Source organism: Phyllobates terribilis, unplaced genomic scaffold (genome assembly GCF_046119375.1).
Source record: "Phyllobates terribilis strain yellow unplaced genomic scaffold, ASM4611937v1 Scaffold_7__3_contigs__length_470593459, whole genome shotgun sequence".
In the NCBI taxonomy this organism is placed as follows: Eukaryota; Metazoa; Chordata; class Amphibia; order Anura; family Dendrobatidae; genus Phyllobates; species Phyllobates terribilis.
Genome location: NW_027362767.1, coordinates 241,959,389 through 241,983,640, shown reverse-complemented (window position 1 = coordinate 241,983,640; position 24,252 = coordinate 241,959,389). Strand labels below are relative to the sequence as shown.

At 42.0% G+C, this 24,252-nt stretch overlaps 1 protein-coding gene across 1 annotated transcript in view; it reads right to left on the bottom strand.

Annotated features, from left to right (window-relative positions):
• CACNA1F (calcium voltage-gated channel subunit alpha1 F) overlaps positions 1–24,252 on the bottom strand; it is a 120,527-nt gene that overhangs the window by 20,264 nt on the left and 76,011 nt on the right. The window contains exons 20-36 of the mRNA XM_073642341.1: positions 21,461–21,590; positions 21,295–21,354; positions 20,036–20,142; positions 19,482–19,569; positions 16,264–16,371; positions 15,646–15,698; positions 15,172–15,318; positions 9,473–9,674; positions 8,721–8,879; positions 8,422–8,532; positions 8,178–8,261; positions 6,555–6,575; positions 5,084–5,212; positions 2,810–2,875; positions 2,629–2,720; positions 1,736–1,895; positions 286–413 (exon numbers count right to left, since the gene is read on the bottom strand). Of these exons, the coding sequence (XP_073498442.1) occupies positions 286–413; positions 1,736–1,895; positions 2,629–2,720; positions 2,810–2,875; positions 5,084–5,212; positions 6,555–6,575; positions 8,178–8,261; positions 8,422–8,532; positions 8,721–8,879; positions 9,473–9,674; positions 15,172–15,318; positions 15,646–15,698; positions 16,264–16,371; positions 19,482–19,569; positions 20,036–20,142; positions 21,295–21,354; positions 21,461–21,590 (1,845 nt within the window). The remainder of the gene's footprint in view (positions 1–285; positions 414–1,735; positions 1,896–2,628; positions 2,721–2,809; positions 2,876–5,083; positions 5,213–6,554; positions 6,576–8,177; positions 8,262–8,421; positions 8,533–8,720; positions 8,880–9,472; positions 9,675–15,171; positions 15,319–15,645; positions 15,699–16,263; positions 16,372–19,481; positions 19,570–20,035; positions 20,143–21,294; positions 21,355–21,460; positions 21,591–24,252) is intronic.

The window sequence follows — 24,252 nt, the reverse complement described above, 5'->3', positions numbered from 1 at the left end:
GTGTCCCCCGTGTGAATAGATCAGCAGGGGCCACCACCACTCCATCCATGCGCGCTACTGCTCCCATCACACTGGGATCTCCGTTCTTGGGATTGGCGAGGATCCCACCGATTGTACATTTATCGGTGATGTTGTTTGTGGGATACCCCCTTTTATGAGTATTTACGACTACCTACTTTGGTTACGATATGTAGACGACATTTTCAGACGAGGCTGACACTATGACCCACACGTAGTACACAACGTAACATGTAATACAGTTGATGAAAGTTGCTCTTAACTTACTTTGCCTCAGGGTCGTACTCTGACCAGATCCTCTTAAATTCATCCAAATGATGGGGACCGAGAATCGACCAGTCTCGCGTCAGATAATCAAAATTGTCCATGATGACGGCAACAAACAAGTTGATGATCTGAAATGAAAAAGTGAAATTAATCATTGATTCATTAAAAAAAAACAAGTCAATTAATACAGAGGTAATAAAAACCAATAATCGGCTGGGAAGTAATGCCGTCAGCTCCGTTATTAGATGAAATGCCTGCGCTGCCATATTGTGATGCCCTCTGCGAAAGGTGTATAAATTGATTTCTAGAGTGAATCCTTACAGATTTCGTCCATGTTTCGTGGCCTGAATACAAAGCAGGACGTCTCATGCTTCAGGCTGGATTCAGCTTATATTAGATGGAAATTGAGTCACCTAATGCATCTGAGTAGCTGGAGTCCATTATACGGCGGGAAATAGGAGGCCTCAGAAATAAAGGCGGATGGTAATGAGGCATTTGCATGGTTTCACCTCGGAAAACCTCGCGTCACTGGCTTTCAATTGTAACTGGATATAAGATGGACAGAGAATTGAGGACAGTGACTGTGCTATCATTTTCCAAAAAATTACTCAGGCTTTATATAGTATAATGCCACCTCTGTAACACAGATTTGAAACCTGAAAAAGAGCTTCTAGCTAAAACAAACAAAAAAAATTTGTCTTTTAAAGGGGCAAGCGATAAGTGTTTAATAGCTAGGGGGCTGACTATTAGGACCCCCATCTATCGCGAGAACGAGGCTCTGGAGTGACGGTCCCACATGCCCATCAGAGAACTAATGGAAAAAGATGAGCACAGCACTTGCTATCTTCATCAGTCCCATAGACAATGAAAGCTGCGGCAATATGCAACAACAAAAAACATTCTCTGTCACCAGTTTCTGAGATTCGTAATTTTTTTTTATTTTTCAAATGATGGAGCTGTGTGAGGACTGCACATTTCATTGATACCATTTTGGGGTACATATGACAAATTGAATACTTTTTATTGCGTTTTTCTTAAGTGTTGTGGGGGAGAGTGTAAAGACTGAAAAAATGCAAATCTGGTATTTTAATTTTGTTTTTGAGTTCATCGTATTTTTTAAATAGTTTTATATTTTGATAGACTGGACATTTTCGAAAGTGGCGAGAACAATTAGGTTTATTATTTTTTTATTTCTATATGTTAAAATTGTGAAAAAGGGGGATGATTTAAACAAATCAGTGCACCTAACCAACTACGTATTTTGCATCTCGCCCTTCTCTTCTTTGACTGACAGCTCCTTCTTTACAGCGGCCAGAGGAGGGTGGAGAATGATGGAAAACAAGGAGATAGGAAGGTGCACTGAAATGCTTGGTAGCGCTAATGGTGCACCAAGTCACCTGTGCTTGGTTTGAACAGTCATTTTGTGCGGACAGACTCGTCTTCTGCTTACCAAGAAAGCACAAAGCATGAAGAAGCTGATAAAATACACAATGGCGAAGTTGCTTCCACAGGTAAACTCTTCCTCCGGGGCAAAGTCAGATTCGCTGTCACATCTCTTGCCTGGTAAACTGGCCAACATGATATCCTGCCAGGCTTCACCTGTGGCACACCTACAAAAGAAAAAGAAAGAAGTGTAGCCTTGATTTAAGCTCTGTATATCCATGGATCTATCTATCTCTTTCACTTCCATGGAAGTGAATGGAGCGGGGGTCATACATTCACACCAGAGCGGACAGGCGACTTTAAGACATCCATTCTCAGAGTCGGTGGAGGTCCCAGCAATCAGAAGACCTAGCGATCATACATGTATCACCTATCCTGTGGACAGGTGATAAAAGTATTTGGGAAACAGGGGTGTAACTATAAGGGGTGCATGGGTTGCAATGGCCACAGAAGTCTGGGAAAGAGACTCCCGGTGCCATTGCAACCCATGCACCCCCTATAGTTACACCCCTATTTTTTAAGAGCAGCTTATGCTCACTTCTAAAAATCCTACTTAAAGGGGTTGTCCACTACTCAGACACTATTCACACTTCCTTTAGATGTCCGAGGTTTGTCCGAAAGAAGTGTGAGCAAAGCAGCCCATTGGCGGCCATAGGTATAGCAATCTCACACGCGCCTTGGGAAACCCGGCACTGACATCGGAGGTGAATATAGTGTATTTTTATTTTACACCCAGAAATATAGTATTTAAGAAGGGGTTGTCTGAGTAGTGGACAACCCCTTTAATTCATGTATGATCACCCAGTTATCGTATTACCACGAGACTCCCTATATTTACTGCTGTGTTTCTGTCCTCTATGTCCCTCATCATTATCGTCGCACTGCGGGTAACGCTCGTACCGGAAGAGCAGGAGCACGGCCTGGGGGAAGGTCTGGAAGTTATTATTCCGGTTAATCTGAGTCCCGTCCTGCATGGCGATTTTTCCAAATGTCTATATACAAGAACAAAGCAAAGGTTAGAGACATAAGCTCGGCTGTAAATGGAAAGTGGTAAGTCAGTCCCGGCACATGTCTGACTCACCTGCATGCCGATGACGGCGTAGATGAAAAATATCATTGCTATCAGAAGAGCAACATATGGCAAAGCCTAGAGGAGGAAGCATCACAGGGAGAGATGTGAAAAGTCTCATAAAAAAGAGTCTGTAGCCAAAGGCTGGTAATGAAACTGCCAAGGAAATACAGGGTGAAGGACAGCCTTCAATGCGGATCTATATGCCATGGGTTCAGTAGGAAATCCCAAAATGATCCAGGACTGCAAAATATTCTATCATTTATCCTATAATTTGTAGTTTTATTCTATATACAAATGTGCAGCTCCAATGAAATGGTATTCACGCCGTAGTAATAAACATCGATGCGGTCCATGATCTTTACAGAATGGCAAGAAGCCACCATAGGTTCCTGCACTTACTTGTGGGGGCTCTTGGGGGTTTTCGGATATTCCCGTTGATTTTGCTACACATGTATTGGTTATTTGGATAATTTTCGCCAAGTTTGTCCCCATAAAGGCCCCTATACACATTATATTCTAGTGGACGGCATGATCTGTTGGAACCAGTGATTGGCTGCAGCAATTACGTGCGCTGTAATTGTGACATCGCCACCTGCAGCCTGTCATCAAAGACCCGAGGCAGCACAGGAGTAGGGTAAGGTGAGTAATGCTGAGTTTCTTTTGAGCGAGAGAAGGATTGGACATGTTAAACTACAAAGCCTGATCCTTTTGTTTCACCAGGAGATACGCTATCCTCATTGAAAACATAGAGGGGGAGGTGAGACAGATGGCTGTCAGCCATATGGGTGTTTGGCTTAGTGCTATCTAAGGTATATGGACACCTTTAAAAGGGTATTTTCCATCTTCATAAATGTGTATTGTCAGATAGCGCTTGTAGAAACAAGCACTTTTACTTATTAAAATTTGCAGCCGTTCTTGAGATATTAACACTTTTCTTTAGTCTACAACTATTTGCCTAGGAGACCGACCACCGCTTCTGTATAGTTTGTAAACACTGCTCTGAATCTGGCTGAGATTAGGAGGTAACAGTGTGATCCAGCGATCCTAGACAGCTCAAAACAGCACTTACAAGCTCAATAGAAAAGGGCTTGTAAGCACTGCACATGTTCAGCAGTTTAGCAGCGGTGGTCGGTCCCCAAGGCAATCAGCTGTCAACAGAGTAAAAGTGTTAATAACTCAGGAACGGCTGACAATTTTAACAAGCAGTAAATTGCAAACTTGATTGTATTTATAAGCGCTTTCCGACAATACCCATTTATGAAGATGGGTGAATAACCCTCTAAACTTGCTATACACATTAGGTCATATTCAGATAATGACCATATACGTATAGGGGACATCAGAAGTATTGGCAATGCTGGATTTCACAGCCAACTGCTTCCTGATATCTACAACCACAGCCCCCCGAGGAAGCATACGCGAAACGCGCGTCGGGGCTTCAGCGTGGTACTGGGTCCCTACTCCTAACATGGGTGAGTCGTATGGGTTGTTTGATGGGTAGTTTTTTCGGCCCTTTCTACCACTCTCACTTCATTTAGGCCTGCCATTTAAGGGTGACTCCTATTGTCTGAGGACAGGCACTGCTTTCTACTCTATATTTTGCACTTATACCCTATTTGATTGGAATCAGAGATGTCTAAGTGTATTATAAATTATGTATGTGCCTATTACCTATGGACCTTATATCATGTAGCAACCCCCTAGATAATCCCATGTGGACCTAACGGGTTACCACTCTGTTTTTGTGTATTCCCCTCCATTTGACCTGCTATTTTTAGATCTTGTGTCTTTTATCATGCATACAATAAAAATTACGTTTTAACTGCACCTTTGCGGTTTATGATTCTTGTTGGGGATCTTACTCCATTTGTTTGTAGGTTATATATATATTGGGAGTACCCATATCCACTATATACCAATTATGGTTAAAAACTCTTTGCCATATTGTTCGGCTCAATTTTTTATATTCCTGATACGTATGGTATGACCAGTCTTGGGGTGTCGCATGTATTATCTAGGTAATGTTATCAGGCCCGGGGAAGTTAGTTGGCCGCCATGCTATAATAGTGACATATTAGTTGTCACACAACTTTTTCAGAAACAGAACTTTGGATCTTTGTGTTTACCGTCATGGCAGCCGACTATGTCCCATAACTAGGATGTGACATCTCGACATCACAGCGTTGAATAGCAGACATATCTGTATGACGCCACATCTCATGGACGTCCCATCATCGGGCATCGAGCAGCCGGCTCAGGACTTCTCACTTTGCTTTCACTCACCTGGAAGGATTTTATAAATGTCCACAGCAATGTCCTTATACCTTCTCCCTTACTTAGCAGCTTCACCAAACGCATCACACGGAAGAGACGGAAGAAGGTGATGGATATTCGGGAGCTGTCTTCTGAACTCTAGGGAGAAGCACAGGGAAGAAAGGAGAGGATCTAGCTTAAAGGGAAACTCAACTTTACACAAACACACTATAATGTTCCACTATCTAAATGTACATGAAGTGTTAAATATCTTTTAATACAACTGTACTGAAATCGTTTGATATTATGTTCTTTTAGAAAGAGAAATCCAAAATTCTGCTGGTTTCCTGTGAAGCAGTGCATTATTGGAGCTCAAAAAAAAACACTTAAAGGGGTAGTTATTTTTTTTTTTAGGCATGGATTAAAAATAATAGACTACTCAACCTTCTAGTGCCCACGCGGATCCGGTGGTCTGTGCCGACTCCAGACGTGGTGTCTGTTCCATTCAGAGATCCCAGCACTGCTGCAACCTGTGGTCAGGTGACTAGAAGAGCACATCTGATGTTTCTCTGATGACCAGCTCTTCTAGTCACCTGACCGCTGCAGCCAATTAATGCAGTACTGTAACTTCCGAACAGGGCACACACCACTTCTGAAGTTAGCGGAGATCTCCAGAGAGGCCTGTGCTGGATCTGTGGGTGTGCATAAAGGAGCCTATGCCTCTGTTTATCAATTTATTTTTTATGTTTTACTGTCGGTCAACACCTTTAAATACAGTTAAAGGGGAATTCCCATCTCAGATCTTTATGGCATATTCACCTCTGAGACTGGCACTTAGCTTGAGAATGAGGCCCTATGAATAGTGGGGTGGCTACACATGTCTGGCACCTTTTAGGGCTGTGCCTCAATGCCAAGGACAGCCTACAGGCAAAGGTGGCTCTGTTTTTTTTTTTTTTTTAATAAAATACAAATAGATTCTCTTTTCTGAAATTGGTCTACCCCTTTAAAAAGTTTGCAAAAAGGCTTTAGCATAGCGAAAAGGAGATTTTATGGCAATGGGTTATACGGATTACAGCATACCATCTATGTATCAGGAAAGAAGATAAATGAGGGTAATTTTGCTTACATTTTTTGGAAAAAAAAATTTTCTTTTGCTAGGTAAAACATTAAAATGCTGCCAGCCATTGCTGAGGTCCCCCCTGACCTTGCCTGGATCTCGGTAGTGAGCTCCTGACATTAAGGAGCTTATAGTAATAGGAGGAGAAGAAGGGGGAAGGTTTTATGAGGTTGGGGGGGATTAAACGGGTGAAGAAAAGCCTCTTATTGAGATCCTTTGTGCAAAACTGTCACAAAAGTATGGACGACTATGTGACGGGAAGATTACGACTTTGGTGAAAAAGTCTATTGTAGAATGAGTGAAACCTTTCGCTCCTTTTTCTTAGGGGTTAGATGAGGTATATACATCTCCATGATGGGATAAGTTATTACAGGAACTACGTACCTCCCCGACATGCCCTCCATTCTGCATGACACATATATGGCAATAGTAGGTGGGTGATGATGATGGCGGTCATGATGATGATGATGATTATGATGATGAATCCATGGGAGCATGTGACAATATATAGGGAGATGACATCAATTAATACAAAAATCCATCAATGAATACAAACACACCATCAAGAACCAAGTGTGTGAGATAATGATAGCAACGCAACACCAACAGTAAAATCCCAATAATCTGGCATACGACAGACAAAGAGACAAATTATTATTTCCTTGGAGGAGTAACAAAGCTGCCTTTTTATTCCCACCTTGAACATTTATGGCATATCCATATCCTCTGGCATCTGCGGCTATGCTTGTCTGGCGAGTTGATCATTGGCCGCTAAATCCAGGTGGTCAGCCTATTTGCATCTTGTGCTCCCTTCTAAGGGAGGTATGGAAATATGCTTGGCTGTTTCCATTACTCCCATAGAAGTGAACATAATGCACATGCGTGGCCACCTCTCCTATCTCTGCCTGAATCTGGTGGCTGGCGACCGTGTCATCAGTCAGGATAAGGGTCTAGAAGCCTCCCATCCTCCATTTTCTACAAAGGTAGGCCCTACATCTATCAGACACTTATGGTATATAATGTGGGAATTTTCATAATTCTGGAGTTTTTAGTTGTTCAATGGGAGAGTCCTGTATTTCATAACTCCAGATCATCAGTGTTGGCTCCACCAGGAATGACTTGACATAATGATGGAGTTGTGCCCTGGTTTCTTGCTCGTCGTTCTGCGTCTATTTGTCAGATTTGTGAGCCCTGTAGGATCACATAATCTCCGTTATGTCGAGCTCTTCCTTACTGCAGGGTGTGGGAACTGATTTTGTTCCTTTTGCTTGGAACAGACAATCGAATGGGTTTTTTCCAGGCATCGCCAGGATTCCTTTTGCAACCTGTTCCACCACTAGTCATTGTTCAGTCCAAGTCTTCCCAGCCATTTTTCCATCTCTGGATTACGCAATATTGGATCTTTAGGTGTCTGAGGTTACATACATACACTTGTGACTTGTTCTGTAGGCAGAAGGTTGTCAGCTGTAGGCAGTGGATCACCGAACACCCTTAAGTGTGTGCTCAGTACGGCCATCGAGTTTTCTTTGATACTAACCATTGTGGCAGAAGCTGAGCTGATGAGCTGATGCTCTTGAGATCCTCATGATGAAAATATAACATATGAGGGATGAGATCTAGGCTGACTTATTTTTGGCAATCAGGCGCCCTATCTTAGTCTTGTAATGTCCAGGAAAAAAGGGACTCATGAAGAATCAGGAGATATAAGCAGTGGGGATGTATATATAGGGGTCTTATGACCTCAGAACTGAACCGGTAGTGGTCATTGGATACTTAAAGGATTATTCCAGTCACTAAAAGTTATCACCTATCCAAAAAAATAGGTCATAACTTGCAGATCAGTGAGGATCCAAGAGAATGGGGTTCCACCGTGCCCAGTCGGAGTGGAACAGTGGCCGTGCCACCACAACATGCCACCACTCCATTCATTCTCTATAGGATTGCCAGAGGTAGCCGAGTACGTAACCATGTAGCTTTATACTTCATTATCATCAGTCCAGTACTTACATTGACTTCTGTCACGGCAATATCGACCAGGCTACCCACCACGATTAAAGCGTCAAATGTGTTCCAGGCATCGCAGAAGTAATGCTAGCGAGACAAAGTGAATAAAACGTTATATTATACTTATAGCGTGAAAGTATACTACATTTTCAGCATATTATGAGCCAAACACAGTCTGGGGTGGTCATATACGTATCATAACTGACTACTGGGAGAAATGCGGGATAATCAGACACATGGGACTGACCTTGGGTCTGAATGCGGTGAGTTTCAGCACCATTTCCACAGTGAAGAGACCAGTAAAAACCATGTTAAGGATGTCCATGGCATAATTAAATGGCTGTGACTGTTCATAATGCTTTATTATAATAGAAAAAATATTTATTAGCTATATTGTGTATATGATAATTATTTTTATAAAAAATATTAATATTTTATATTTTTAGAAGTCTATATACTTCAATATTACCCATTATTTTCCCAAGAACTCAATGCTAGACTATGGCATGTCCCGATATAGATGGAGTTACTGACGGCATCACTTACCTGCATGGCAAGGGCGATGGTGTTGAGAAGAATAAGAACAAACATAATGTACTCAAATCCAGTTGAGTTGACCATGGACCAGAACTTGTACTGGAATTTTGCCTTGGGGATATACCTTTGCAGGGGTTGGGCCTTCAGAGCATATTCCACACATTGTCTCTAAAGAGATCAAAAACAATCAGTTCAGAAAAGCCATACACCTCTGTATTGCCACCATATAGAAGAAAGGATTGGGCATGCTGAAATCCAACATGACCAATCTTAATTCTCCCCGACAAACGAAGACTTTTGTTTAAGTGTCCTATAAACTATGCAATAGACATCGGACAAAAATGGAACGACAAAAAATTAAGAACTTAGACTGTTTCAGCCATATTGTATTTTTTTTTTGTCAGACAGTCCTCATCATCAAAAATCCTATGTGACCGACCAATGTTTTAAACAATGATCAATGTTTGTTGGTCGGTCATCGGTAGATCGTTCATTCGTTCAAAACAGTTGATGATGGTTTATTATGGTCAAGTTGGCCCATTTTGGTCGACTGTTATCTAATGTGTATGCTCAAATGAAGCTCGGACACCGTTGAGCCATCAAGCCAGTTAATTGCAGGGGCGATTTGATTCACAACCACAATCCCATGTGAACGGCCTGCATTGGAGGGAATGCCAATATTGGACATTTAATTCCTTAGGTTAGCTGTTGCCTGACATTCAGCCAAATTAATAAATCGTCGTCTGTTGTATTATGATCACCTGGTTCTTGTCCAGCTCGCAGTTCTTGTACTCCTGCTCACCCTGTGCTCGAAAGGTTATGATCACGAAACCCACGAAAATGTTCATCATGAAGAATGCGATGATGATGATGTAGACGATGAAAAAGATGGAAATTTCTACCCGGTAATTGTAAATCGGTCCAACATTTTCCCCGTTGGCATCGATCGCCTTATACAATAGCCTAAAGTAAAAATAAATTGAAAATAGTAAAAGAGAATGAGACTAACGCCGGGTTTAAACCTGTTGACCGCTGATCAGCTACATTGGCGGATTGGTCTGTTTAGACTCCAATTCTATGTGCACAGAACAATCCTTAATATGATCCCTCTATGCCCATAGAATATTATGCTCTTGGCAGCACATGTCCTTATTTACACAGGACGATGTGCTGCTGAGAATGATGATTTTTAAGCCGGCTGAAAAAATGTCACAGTCTGTATACGACTGACCATGGGTCTTGATGAACTGGACTAACAGCCTCATAGCATACATAAGGCTGTTAGTTTGGGTCGGGAGACCCGCAGTTGGTCTGGATATTGTGATCTGAATATGGACCGTGAAAATCGAACCTAACGGTTGCTCAACAGGAAAGCAAAGACTCAGATTCACTAAGAATGTCATATTTACTAATTAAAGGGAATCTGTCAGCAGGCTTTTGCTATATAATCTGAGAGCTGCATGATACAGGGCAAGAAAGCCTGATTACAGCAATGTATCACTTCCTGGACTGCTTGGTGTAGTTTTGTTAGAATCCTTGTTTTGTCTGATGTAGATGTAGCAGGGCTAAAACATCTGAGCTCTGTATAACCCCGCCCACACCTCTGATTGGCGGCTTCCTGTGTACCCTGTGCATTGTCAGCAAGCAGCCAATTAGTGGTGGGGCGGGGTTACACAGATTAGCCTGACTGCTGTGCACGTGAGATGTAGTCCTGTAGTGATAATCTCCAGTTGACAAAACATCTATTGTATTGAAACTATAACACGCAGCCTAATAAATAACACATCCCTTAACCGGTTCCCGACCGCCCACTGTAGATAAACGTCGGCGCTTGCCGGGCTCTGTGCAGCGCCGACGTTTAAAAACGGTGGGTGGTCTCGCAGCACTCAGGACCCCCAGGGTCCTGCAAGCGCTGCGATTCCGGTGCAGAGCGTTAGCTCTGACAGGGAACATCATCGGGACCTGATTAGATCAGGTCCCAGTGATGTTAACCCTTAGCTGTCTTCTATATGCTGTGATCTATAGTGATCGCGGCATATAGGAGACAGCAGGAGGAGAGGGGGTCGTCAACTTACCTCTCCGAAGACCTCCGAGTCCTTCCAGGACCTGGGGTTGCTATGGCAGCTGGAGGTCACATGACCGCCTCCAGCTCTGCCATATATGGTGTCCTGTCTGGCTCAGCTGCAGCTGTAGCCAGACAGGAGACTCTGACTGAAACAGTCAGGGAAGATCTCATGTAATGTAATATATGTCTATTACATTACATGAGATCAGAGATCAGAAAAATAAAAATTAATGTCCCATACAGGGACTAAGAAAAAATGTGAAAAAAAGTAAAAAAAAAGTTTTTAAACTATTAATAAAAAAATCACAAAATAAATAAAAATAAATAAATAAAATATTAAACCAATAAATCCGTATATTTTTACAAAACCAAAAAAAGTACACATATTTGGTATCGCCGCGTCCGAAACAACCCGAGCTATAAAACTGTCACACTAATTAACTCCTTCTGTGCACACCGTAATAAAAATAAATAAAAAACGGAGCAAAAAAATATGCTTTTTCATCATATTGCCAAACAAAAAGTGGAAAAAAATGCGATCAAAAAACAAAATAGAAATAAAAATGGTACCACTGAAAACGTCATCTTGTTACGCAAAAAAAAAGCCGCCATACAGCTCCATCAGCCGAAAAATAAAAAAGTTATAGCGCTCAGAATAAAGCAATGCAAAAAAAATATTTTTTTCTATAAAATAGTTTTATTGTGTAAAAGCGCCAAAACATAAAAAAAATACAGTAAGTGTAGTATCGCTGTAAACGTACTGACCCGAAGAATAACGCTGCCTGATCACTTTTACCACACGCAGAACGGCATAAAAAAAAAACTCAAAAAACAATTCCTGAATTGTTTGTTTTTGTTAATTTTACCTCCCAAAAAACGGAATAGAAAGCGATCAAAAAATGTCACGTCCCCAAAAATGGTACCAATAAAAATGTCAACTCGTCCCGCAAAAAACAAGCCGTCACATGACTCTGTCGGCCGAAATATGGAAAAATTATAGCTCTCAAAATATGGTGATGCAAAAACTAGATTTTGCAAAAAAAGCGTCTTTTAGTGTGTGACAGCTGTCAGTCATAAAAACCCGATATCAATCTGGTATCTCTGTAATCACACCGACCCGAAGAATAAAGTAATCTAATCAGTTATATCACACTAGGAACGGCGTAAAAAATAAATAAAACCAATTCTTCACCTGCTACTGATTTGTTTATTATGTCCCCAAAGATCCCAGTAAGGCTCTGCCCACATTTATCCTGCGCTCTGCGCTGAGCACTTACACCAGAGTTTCCGTGTAAATCTCTGAAATACATGATTCAGCCGGAACCCATGACGGAAGATTCCCTGTAATGAGACAGATATAGGCCACTGTGGACGCCGTCTAGCCTGGGATCCCACGGTGTCATTTGTTTTAGGCGTGCATAAAAGTGCGGTTGGCCACAGTTTTGTGCACTTCTGAAAAAAAGGACACCGCTACACAGAGGCCAGACGGTGTCCAGAGTAACTCTGCTGCCTCATTACAGTGAATGGATCCTGCAGGGGTTTCATCTGAATTACATCACTTGGAAAATTAGATGGAAACCCCGATGTAAGTGCTCAGCCTAGAGCGCCGGATAAATGTTACGTAAAATGTTCCCAATAAAAGCTTCAACTCAGTCCTCAAAAAAAGCTAGTCCCCACTCAGGTTCGTCATCTGTTAAAAATATAAGGGACTTCCAAGTTACTGGTAGCAGAAAGGCTCTGGAAAAGCGAAATGGCCCTTGCCCCCCAAAAGAAATTCAGAAAATTTTGTGCTCCCAAATCCAAATGCCTATTCTACAATAATTTGTTCTCCAATTGTGAAATAGCACTCCGTCCCCCCCAGATCTCACCGTATGGCTAAGCGGTACGATACAGCCACATATGGGGTATTGACACTTTTAGAAGAAATTGTGTGACACATTTCGGCACCATTTTTACCCATTGCCCTGTGTGAAAATGTAAAATCTGAGGGTAAAACATTTTTTTGTGGTAAAAATATAATTATGCTTTTTTCACTGCCCAATGGTATAAATTTAAAAATTAAAAAATACTCACTACTTCCCTAGATGAATTCCTTGAGAGGTGTAGTTTACAAAATGGGGTCATTTGTGGAGGTTTCTGCTGTTTTGGCATGTCAGCGACTCTTCAAATGTGACATGGTGTCTGCTGCCTATCCCAGCCAACATAGCGCTCCTTTCTCTTCCGAACCCTGCCGTACACCAAAGCAGTGGTTTTCCCCCACATATGGGGTATCGGCGTACTCAGGAGAAATTGTACAACAAATTTCATGGTGCAATTTCTCCGGTTATCCTTATGATAATGCAAAATTAGGGGATGAAAAACATTTTTTATGGGAAAAATGTGAAAATTTTATTTTCACGGCTCAATATTATAAACTTCTGTGAAGCAGCTGGGGGTGCAAGGTGCTCACCACACATCTAGATAAGTTCCCTAAGGGGTCTAGTTTCCAAAATGGTGGCACTTGTGGGGGGTTTCCGCTGTTTAGACACATTAGGGGCTCCACAAATGTGACATGGCGTCCGCTAATTATTCAAACAAATTTTACATTCAAAAAGTCAAATGGCGCTCCTTCCCTTTCAAACCCTGCCGTGCGCCCAAACAGTGGTTTGCCTCCACATATGGGGTATCGGCGTGTTCAGGAGAAATTGCACAACAAACTTCATGGTGCAATTTATCCTATTACCCTTATGATAATACAAAATTAGAGAATGAAAAAGATTTTTTGTGGGAAAAATGTGAAAATTTTATTTTCACGGCTCAATATTATAAACTTCTGTGAAGCAGCTGGGGGTGCGAGGTGCTCACCACACATCTAGATAAGTTCCCTAAGGGGTCTAGTTTCCAAAATGGTGGCACTTGTGGGGGGTTTCCACTGTTTAGTCACATTAGGGGCTCCCCAAATGCGACATGGCGTCTGCTAATTATTCAAACAAATTTTACATTCAAAAAGTCAAATGGCGCTCCTTCCCTTTCAAACCCTGCCATGCGCCCAAACAGTAATTTGCCTCCACATATGGGGTATCAGCGTGTTCAGGAGAAATTGCACAACAAATTTCATGGTGCAATTTATCCTATTACCCTTATGATAATGCAAAATTAAGGGATGAAAAACGGTTTTGTGGGAAAAATGTGAAAATTTTATTTTTACAGCTCAATATTATAAACTTCTGTGAAGCACCTTGGGGTTCAAGGTGCTCACCACACATCTAGATAAGTTCCCTAAGGGGTCTAGTTTCCAAAATGGTGTCACTTGTGGGGGGTTTCCACTGTTTAGGCACATCAGGAGCTCTCCAAACGCAACATGGCGTCTGCTAATTATTCAGACAAATTTTACATTCAAAAAGTCTAATGGCGCTCCTTCCCTTCCGAACCCTGCAGTGCGCCCAAACAGTGGTTTTCCCTCACATATGGGGTATCAGCACGCTCAAGAGAAATTGCACAAAAAAATTTGGGGTCCATTTTTTCCTGTTACCCCTGTGAAAATAAAAAAAATTGGGTCTAAAGTAACATTTTTGTGAAAAAAGTTAAATGTTAATTTTTTTTTTCCACATTCCAAAAATTCCTGTGAAGCACCTGAAGGGTTAATAAAGTTCTTGAATGTGGTTTTGAGCACCTTGAGGGGTGCAGTTTTTAGAATGGTGTCACTTTTGGGTATTTTCTGTCATAAAGACCCCTCAAAGTGACTTCAAATATGATGTGGTCCCTAAAAAAATGTTTTTGTAAATTTTGTTGGAAAAATGAGAAATCGCTGGTCAACTTTTAACCCTTATAGCTCCCTAACAAAAAAAAATTTTGGTTCCAAAATTGTGCTGATGTAAAGTAGACATGTGGGAAATGTTATTTATTAACTATTTTGTGTGACATATCTCTATGATTTAAGGGCATGAAAATTCAAAGTTTGAAAATTGCAAAATTTTCTAAATTTTCGCCAAATTTCCGATTTTTTCACAAATAAACGCAAGTTATATGGAAGAAATTTTACCACTACCAAGAAGTACAATATGTCACAAAAAAACAATCTCAGAATCAGGGGAATACGTTGAAGCGTTCCAGAGTAATTACTTCATAAAGTGACAGTGGTCAGAATTGAAAAAATTGGCCCGGTCACGAAGGCAAAAACAGGCTCTGGCGCGAAGTGGTTAATCAGGCTCTCTTGCCCTATATTATGCTACTCTTGAATTACATAGCAAATACCTACTGACAGATTCCCTTTACATGTTAATCTATGGGATCCGAAGCAAAAATTTGAGTATTTTTATGTTATTTTTTAGGAGGCTCTTTGCTATATATAGAGGCAAATAGGATCTGTTTCACAATATACACAGGTACAAGACAGTTTATCTCGCATTGACTCACGCTGGCCAGCCCTCAAAGGTGGAGACAGTGAAAAGAGCCATCATTCCAGACAGGACGTTGTCAAAATTGAAGTCGCTGTTGTGCCAGATTCTCTCTCGCACCGTTGGGTGGGTGACATCCCCCTCCTTGTACACTATGAATGTGCCCCTGCGGTAGGAAAAATGCATACATTTAATAATCTGGTTTTATGTATCTGTATGTTTATGGTATATAGAAATTGTGGATACAAGAGTGTCACAGTTCACACTGATATCACCAATTCTGTTTTTTACAGACTCCATGATGGAGCCATTGTGATACCGTTTTCACCAACTGACTTGTAATGGGTCTATAAAGTTTTTTTTTCTTTATTGGTTAGAATAGTGCAAAATGTTACACAATTCATCCCTCATATAGCAAGAGATAATGTTAATAATCAATGTAGGTTTATGAATGCATCTATTAAAGCTCCTAATATTGATGACAGGCCCTTACTTGCACTCCTCTGGACCATGCTTGGCTTCATCCGTGCAGCTGTAGAACTTGCCCTGCAGAAAGAGGTGTCATGTCTGGAAAGCTGACCATACATAGAAAATTAAAAATCGTCTGAAATGGACAGTTTCAGCCAAGGAAAATGTTTGCGAAGGCCCAAGGTAGAATACTGTCTGTCGAGTGAGATATTGGCTGAAACCTCACATGTACGGCATGATCATCCAAATAACACTTCTCCCATTTCAAAGAGCTAAGTCAGTCCCCTTGTATGTAATGCCTGATATGTATGTAGACAGAAAAAGAGGCTCTTGAAATGAGTAGTCAGCCAGCCCCCTGCTAGCATGGCACCGACACAGATGGGGAGAGAAAGTTCTCCTGTGTTAAAGCCTGGTGGAGGTGCCGAAACCCGGGACTGGGGCTGACAGTGGGACATCAATAAGGTACATTGCCTCCCCTTTCTCATTTTTTGCATGGAAGAAGCCGTACACCTTTCTCCTACATTTATCTGCTAACTCTGTGGAGAAAAACCCATACAGCACAGGGCGATAGGTCCCCCCCAAGTTCTCCCTCTGACCCTATGGTGGATACATACGTACAAATAGACTGATATATATTTTTTACCTTAAAGAGTTGAACCCCAATGCAGGCAAACATGAACTGGAGAAGAGTGGTGACGATCATAATGTTCCCGATAGTGCGGATAGCCACAAACACACACTGGACGACATGCTGAGAAAACAGAAGACATATTGATGAACACACACTAAACCTAGAAATTGACTTAAAGGAGTGGTCCTATAAACAATATATGTCACCTATCTACAGGATAGATGACTAATGTATGACTGCTGGATATCTGACTGCTGACACCCCCATTGATCACAGGCAGAAGGATCCAACCACTGCTCTACTCATGATGGAGTGATGGTTGCTCATGCTCATTACTACTTTACTCACACAAATACTTTGACCTCCCTGTTTCTCAAGATAGGTGGAGGTCTCAGCAGTCGGACCCCTGTCAATCATACATTAATCCCACAGATAAATGCTAAATGTAGTGTATAGAACAACCCTTATAACTAACTTTTTGTTCTAAACTAAACAGTGGGGGGAGGCTCCTGCTGCAGCCAGTTGTTTTACAGCTAGATGTAGGACAAGGAGAAGGAGATAGAGGACATAGCTGAGCTTTTGGAATAAACAGAGGATTTTTTTTAATACTTAATATGAAACCAAACAAGATAAAAAAAGAGATTTCTGGGAGGAAATATTGAGATATTTGTCATGTTTTTTGTGCAGTGTTCTTACGATCAGTGTTTCTTTAAAGGGAACCCATGTTGTGCAAAGAAAACAACAAACGCGATTTACCTGTAAATATAAGGTTCAAATGCGGCCTGGCCACCTTTCTGAAAGCGCGTCTATAGCGAAGAAATGAAGTTATATGTTCCCGGTGGACGCTCGCTTTCAGTCATAGGGGCGTGCACAAAATGGCTGCAGATCGCTCAGTATACAGTGAGCGCAGCTGTAATCACTCCCCGACACTTTTATTGATAGCTTGCTCTGCAGCACATCTGTGCAGAGTGAGCTGTCAATCAAACTGACGGGGTGTGCTCACTATACAATGAGCGTTGACTGTAATCACTCTGTGCAAACCCTTATGACTAAAAACCGGCAGCTACAGGGAGGATACAAGTACTTTCTTCCTAGTAGCCACATTTTCAGTACATTGGCCAGGCAGCATTTAAACCCTATATCTGCAAGTAAATAGCATTTGTTTTTGTACGTGATAGGTTCTCTTTTTTTTTTTTTTTTAAACCAATTATTTTTATTTAGGTTTCAAAAATTTTAACAGCAAACAGTTATCAATATACATATAACAATTCACATAACGTGTAATAATACAGTCAAAACCCTCTCCCCCTCCCCCCTCCCGCCAATACTCCTTATGCTGGGCATACCTGGGAACATTGACAATCATATTACCGCCATCCATGCGGACCATATTTTCCCAAAAGTTCTCTCTCCATGCCTCCGCCTATAAATGCTTTCCTCTAAATGCATCACCGTACGTGTCTGAGCAATAAATTCCCTCCTAGTGGGGGGTTCCGAATCTGTCCATTTTCGTGCTATTAGTTTGCGTGCCACATATAGCAATCGCGCTATCGCCACTTTGTAATGTTCTGAGACAGGTATTCCATCCACCTCCCCCAAAACACACAGCACCGGGTTTCTGTCAATTGTACATGTATAAGCCCTCTCAATTTTGCTGACAACGAACAACCAATAAGCCACCAACCGTGGGCATGACCATAGCATGTGTAGCAGTCCGGCCTGGTCCGTGCCACATCTAGGGCAATTGGAATCTCCCCTCAAGCCCGCCTTGTACAGGCGCAGCGGTGTTTTGTATGTCCTATGTATTATGTATAATTGGGAAATCCGTGCCCGCTCGCTTAAAGAGATCTTCGGGATATATTCTAGAATCGCCTCCCATTGTTCTGTTGTGAGGGTACCCACCTCCCTTTCCCATTTACTCTTTGCAATGAGGTGATTCCCCCCCAGATAGGAGTGCAGTAGGTTATGATATAAGCTCGATATGACTCCCCTCGTCCCTCCCTTCATACACACAAAGTCTAGTACAATGTCACCCTGAACCGTCATGTCTCCCAATCCACACTGTGCCCTCCAAGCATGTCGAAGCCTATAGTATTGAAATCCCCATACCAACGGCAAATCAAATTCTTCTCTCAATTTCTCAAAGGTCTTCAGGTCCGTTCCACTCTGCAGCTGGCACACATATCTCACTCCTTGCGCCTTCCAATTGCCCATTTGACACAGCTTATTAAGTTCCGGCAGATGTTCATTGCCCAACACCGGTGAGTACTTAGTCAGCCCGTCCACCCCCCTGATCTTTTTAATAGTGTCCCATACCTTCTGAGTCAAGCCTAAGGTAGGATATATTGCTCCCAATTTCTTAAAGGTACCATCCTCTAACGCCTGGACCAGTGGGCGTCTCCCCGACACATGTACCAGCACCCGGCAAGCTGCCCCTCCACAATCGGGCTCTCTCCATCCCCTGACATGCTGGCCTTGTACTGCCAAGAAATAAACCCAGGGATTGGGAGCGGCCAATCCTCCCTCCTCCTTCCCATTTTGCAGCGTTCCCAATTTAATCCTTGCCTGCCTCTTGCCCCATATCAAGGATCTGAAGATAGAATCAATACCCTGAAACCGTTTTTTTGGTAGCCATATCGGTGAGTTGTGCAAAACGTACATTAGTTGTGGCATAAGGACCATCTTAATCAGGTTAGTTCTACCCGTCACCGTCAAAGCCAATTGGCACCATGCGCCTATTTTCTTTTTAAATTTCTCTAGCAGAGGAACTAAATTCAGATCCGTGAATCGTGTCAATGGAAGCGCCACCCATATCCCAAGGTATTTAAATTGTGAAACCAGCTGGAGCTGCTTCCCCCTCTCATCTATCTCCTCCACTTTTATTGGTCTATCTACAGCCATGACATAAGACTTGTGCCAGTTTATCTCCAGTCCCGAAATGCTCCCAAATTGTTTAATTACATCCATCGTGCACCCCAATGTCTCTCCTGCATTTTCCAGAAATAACAGGATGTCATCGGCATACAGTGATATTTTTTCTTCCAGCCTCCCAAATTTAAATCCGACCACTCCTCTCTCAGCTCTTATTTTGGCCGCCAGGGGCTCCACAGCCACCGCAAACAATAGCGGGGACAGCGGGCACCCCTGCCTTGTGCCCCTGATAGGTTCTCTTTAATGATACAAAAGTTCATGAATAAAAGTGATTTTTTTTTTTGTATAAACGGTTTTACCTTCAGCCCTTTGGCTCGATTAATGGCTCTCAGCGGACGTAGCACTCTCAGTACACGGAGAATCTTTACAACAGAGATGGCACTTGAGCTGCAGAAATGAACATAATTCAGTTTTTTTCCAGAGCATACCAGATCCTTTTATTCTCAACTGAGATAAGCCGCCAGCTGAATCTTCCTTCTCCCTATTAAAGGGAAGATGTTACTGTTTTTTGTAAGACAAACATGCAAGCTCAACCAAGCCAAGCATGCATGTTTACGGTGAGCCATAAGGAATGTCTGTTCAGCCGGCAGCTGTCTACAGTGTACTTTTAATGTCACATTTCCAGTAACAGAATAGTATGAGTAGTGTCGAAGGAGTTTCAGCGCTGGTCAGAGATCACAGACCTTACAAATCTAATCTTCTCACATGTATCACTATGAAATATCAGAGCTCATTTTGAATGCATATCTCCCGAGTCCCTAAAATGACATTGCTGTTTTGTGTCCATTTTGCTTGTGTTTGATCCTGTCCTCTGGAGAATGAATGAGGAAAGAAGAAAGTGTTCCTGACTTACTGAATCCCAAAAGAGATGAGAGACACGCTGACAACAAGCAGATCCAGGAGGTTGAACCAGTTTCTGCAGAAAGAGCCTTTGTGCAGAAAGGCACCATAAGAAATCATCTGGAGGAGACACAAGGGGTAAGGAAGAGCGGGCACATTATACGACTGATAATTAAATGTAAAAATAAATGATGAAGACGAAAATTAAAACATTGCAGTGGAAACTCTTAATGTAAGAACGATCAGTGTCCTGTAGTAAGATTAGCTGTACGTTTCGCTATGGCTTCAAGTTAATAGCCGATTACTCTACATAGTGTCAGTGGCAGATGCAAAGACCCCTAGGCTTTTGGGCCCTATGGTGGATAAATATACTATAGACTTGTCATGCTCGGTCACCTGAGCATGCATGTATATATATGGTCAAGGTTTGGAGGAATAGCTGATGGCTATACAGTATGGCCACCTTGAGTCAAAACCTTAAAAGTGTATTCTCATCCACGTAAGGGTCCGACTGGTGGCACGTCATGACTTCCATTCAGTAAACCTTTACCACAAAACTCAAAAAACTGACCATCACCGCAAAACAGAATAAGGTAAGTGTGAACAAGTGCAAGCCATCACGACTATTCAATATAAGCAAGGAATTACAGCTGCACTTCAAAATGCTATAATATGCAAACAATGAATATATTAAATTGGAACTGCATTACTGCTATAGAAAATATGTTAAAAAAATGATGGTACTTAGCGCACAATTTTGCCTATTCATAAGAGCCCATCAGCCGTGGCAATGCTTTGATAGGGTACACCTTGCCGCAGCTGATGGGCTCTCACGAATTTGCCAAATTGTGCGCTAAGTACCTTTATTTTGTAACATTTTCTATAGCAGGAATACAGTTCCAATTTCATATATTCAATGTTTGCATATTATAGCATTTCAGAGTGCAGTTGTATTTTCTCGATAAACCTTTAGCAATTAGCAGTTGTTTAACAGCCTGTTTACACAGGCAGATCAAAGTAAACGATGTGCACTAATAGATTTCTCAATGCACATAGGCTACCATAGGTTTCGGCAGCGCGAGTCCTGATGACGCAGGACTATGCACTGCCAAGAACGATGATTTTTTTCCCGCTGAACGTTTTGCTCGTTCATGGGGTGATCGGCCGCCTGTTTACACAGAAAAATAATTGTCAAACAAGCGTTAAGAATGTTATTTAACGCTGATATTTCAATGGAAAAGCAGCTTTAAGATTACAAGAGAATGTACCTACCTTCAGTAGGATCTCCACTGTGAAGATGGAGGTGAAAGCATAGTCGAAATAACCCAAAATCTGCAACAACAAAAAACACCCCCAAACGATACTTCAGAAATGGCACACAGATAAGATCAAAAATATGCCATCTTTTTATGTCTTGATCCATCTTCACGGTACTCACATGATTCCGGAAGGAGTGGGCACGTATTGGATCTTCTGCAGCCAGGGAGATGCTGCTTAGAATGATGAAGACCAGGATGAGATTGGTGAAAATATGGTGGTGAATCAATCGATGACAACCAACTCTGAGCCTGGAATAGAAGGGTGAAAATGAACCGAAATGCCATGTAAAAAGAGGGAACGTATTAATTTATTATTGCTAATACAAAATGCAAGAAGACGTATCTTGGTCTGTGATAGTACACTATGGATGAACATCTCTTGGTATATCAGACCGATCTATGTTAATGAGATAGTGTCTATCACATACAGTGGTGGCCAAAAGTATTGGCACCCCTGCAATTCTGTCAGATAATACTCAGTTTCTTCCTGAAAATGATTCCAATCACAAATTCTTTGGTCTTATTATCTTCATTTAATTTGCTTGCAAGGAAAAAAACCAAAAGAGAATGAAGCAAAAATCAAATCATTGATCATTTCACACAAAACTCCAAAAATGGGCCAGACAAAAGTATTGGCACCCTCAGCCTAATACTTGGTTGCACAACTTTTAGCCAAAATAACTGCGAACAACCGCTTCCGGTAACCATCAATGAGTTTCTTACAATGCTCTGCTGGAATTATAGACCATTCTTCTTTGGCAAACTGCTCCAGGTCCCTGATATTTGAAGGGTGCCTTCTCCAAACTGCCATTTTGCGATCTCTCCACAGGTGTTCTATGGGATTCAGGTCTGGACTCATTGCTGGCCACCTTAGAAGTCTCCAGTGCTTCCTCTCAAACCATTTTATAGTGCTTTTGGAAGTGTGCTTTGGGTCATTGTCCTGCTGGAAGACCCATGACCTCTGAGGGAGACCCAGCTTTCTCACATTGGGCCCTACATTATGCTGCAAAACTTGTTGGTAGTCTTCAGACTTCATAATGCCATGCACACGGTCAAGCAGTCCAGTGCCAGAGGCAGCAAAGCAACCCCAAAACATCAGGGAACCTCCGCCATGTTTGACTGTAGGGACCGTGTTCTTTTCTTTGAATGCCTCTTTTTTTTTCCTGTACACTCTATGTTGATGCTTTTTCCCAAAAAGCTCTACTTTTGTCTCATCTGACCAGAGAATATTCTTCCAAAACGTTTTAGGCTTTCTCAGGTAAGTTTTGGCAAACTCCAGCCTGGCTTTTTTATGTCTCGGGGTAAGAAGTGGGGTCTTCCTGGGTATCCTACCATACAGTCCCTTTTCATTCAGACGCCGACGGATAGTACGGGTTGACACTGTTGTACCCTCGGACTGCAGGGCAGCTTGAACTTATTTGGATGTTAGTCGAGGTTCTTTATCCACCATCCACACAATCTTGCGTTGAAATCTTTCGTCAATTTTTCTTTTCCGTCCACATCTAGGGAGGTTAGCCACAGTGCCATGGGCTTTAAACTTCTTGATGACACTGCGCACGGAAGACACAGGAACATTCAGGTCTTTGGAGATGGACTTGTAGCCTTGAGATTGCTCATGCTTCCTTACAATTTGATTTCTCAAGTCCTCAGACAGTTCTTTGGTCTTCTTTCTTTTCTCCATGCTCAATGTGGTACACACAAGGACACAGGACAGAGGTTGAGTCAACTTTAATCCATGTTAACTGGCTGCAAGTGTGATTTAGTTATTGCCAACACCTGTTAGGTGCCACAGGTAAGTTACAGGTGCTGTTAATTACACCAATTAGAGAAGCATCACATGATTTTTCAAACAGTGCCAATACTTTTGTCCATCCCCTTTTTTAGGTTTGGTGTGGAATTGTATCCAATTTGGCTTTAGGACAATTCTTTTTGTGTTTTTTCATTGAAGACAAATTAAATGAAGATAATAATATCAAAGAATTTGTGATTGCAATCATTTTCAGGAAGAAACTGAGTATTATCTGACAGAACTGCAGGGGTGCCAATACTTTTGGCCACCACTATAGATATTGTCCTTTGTTCTCCACAATTTCTGAGTGTCTGAATCATGAGCCCAGAGATGGTAAATTGTTGGGCAGCTTTTTAAAGATTCCCAATGCAAGAAGATTGACTCTACTCTAGGAGGGTTCTCGTTCATTCACCCTACACTACAGCACTGCTTTGCAGTCTTTTCTGTCCAGGCCTCTCCAGCCTTGGACCTCACTAGTGGTCTACACTCACCCAGAGAGAAGAACTAGTAGAATTGCACCAGTGTTCCCAGTTAAAGCCACAGGGTCTCCAAAACCATCCATAGAATATCTAGTACCCCATAACAGCCACTGTATCCACAGTCAGTGCATCCTTTCTTCACCTCTCTCGTGTCTCTTTTGCTACAAGCTTTTTTTGAGGACTAGAAAAAAATAACCTAATGACCAGAAATGGCATAAAATGATGAAGAAACCATTGCTCATCTGATAAATTTACCAGAACAGTGTGACTGCCCTGCTGAATTTGGGGGGTATGCTGCGCCTCATCGAGAACTGGAGTAAAAGATTCTAACATTCCTACAACATTTTTCTTTTTCTAACAGCTATGGGGTACCCTAATAGCACCTTACAATTTGAAAAGTACTTTTTTACAAAGTCTCTACAAAAACCAAAGACCTTCTTAGCACATCGTTCCTTGGACTACTGGATACAGGGGTGTAACTACCGCGGTCGCCGCTGCGACCGGGCCAGGCGGGTGAGGGGCCTGCTGACGCCAGCAATAACTTCAGCTGGATGTGCGTCCTCAGATGCACATTCAGCTGAAGTGTATTGTGGCACATCGACTTGTCGGGTCCGTGTTCAGCAATATATGCTGTAGCCCAATC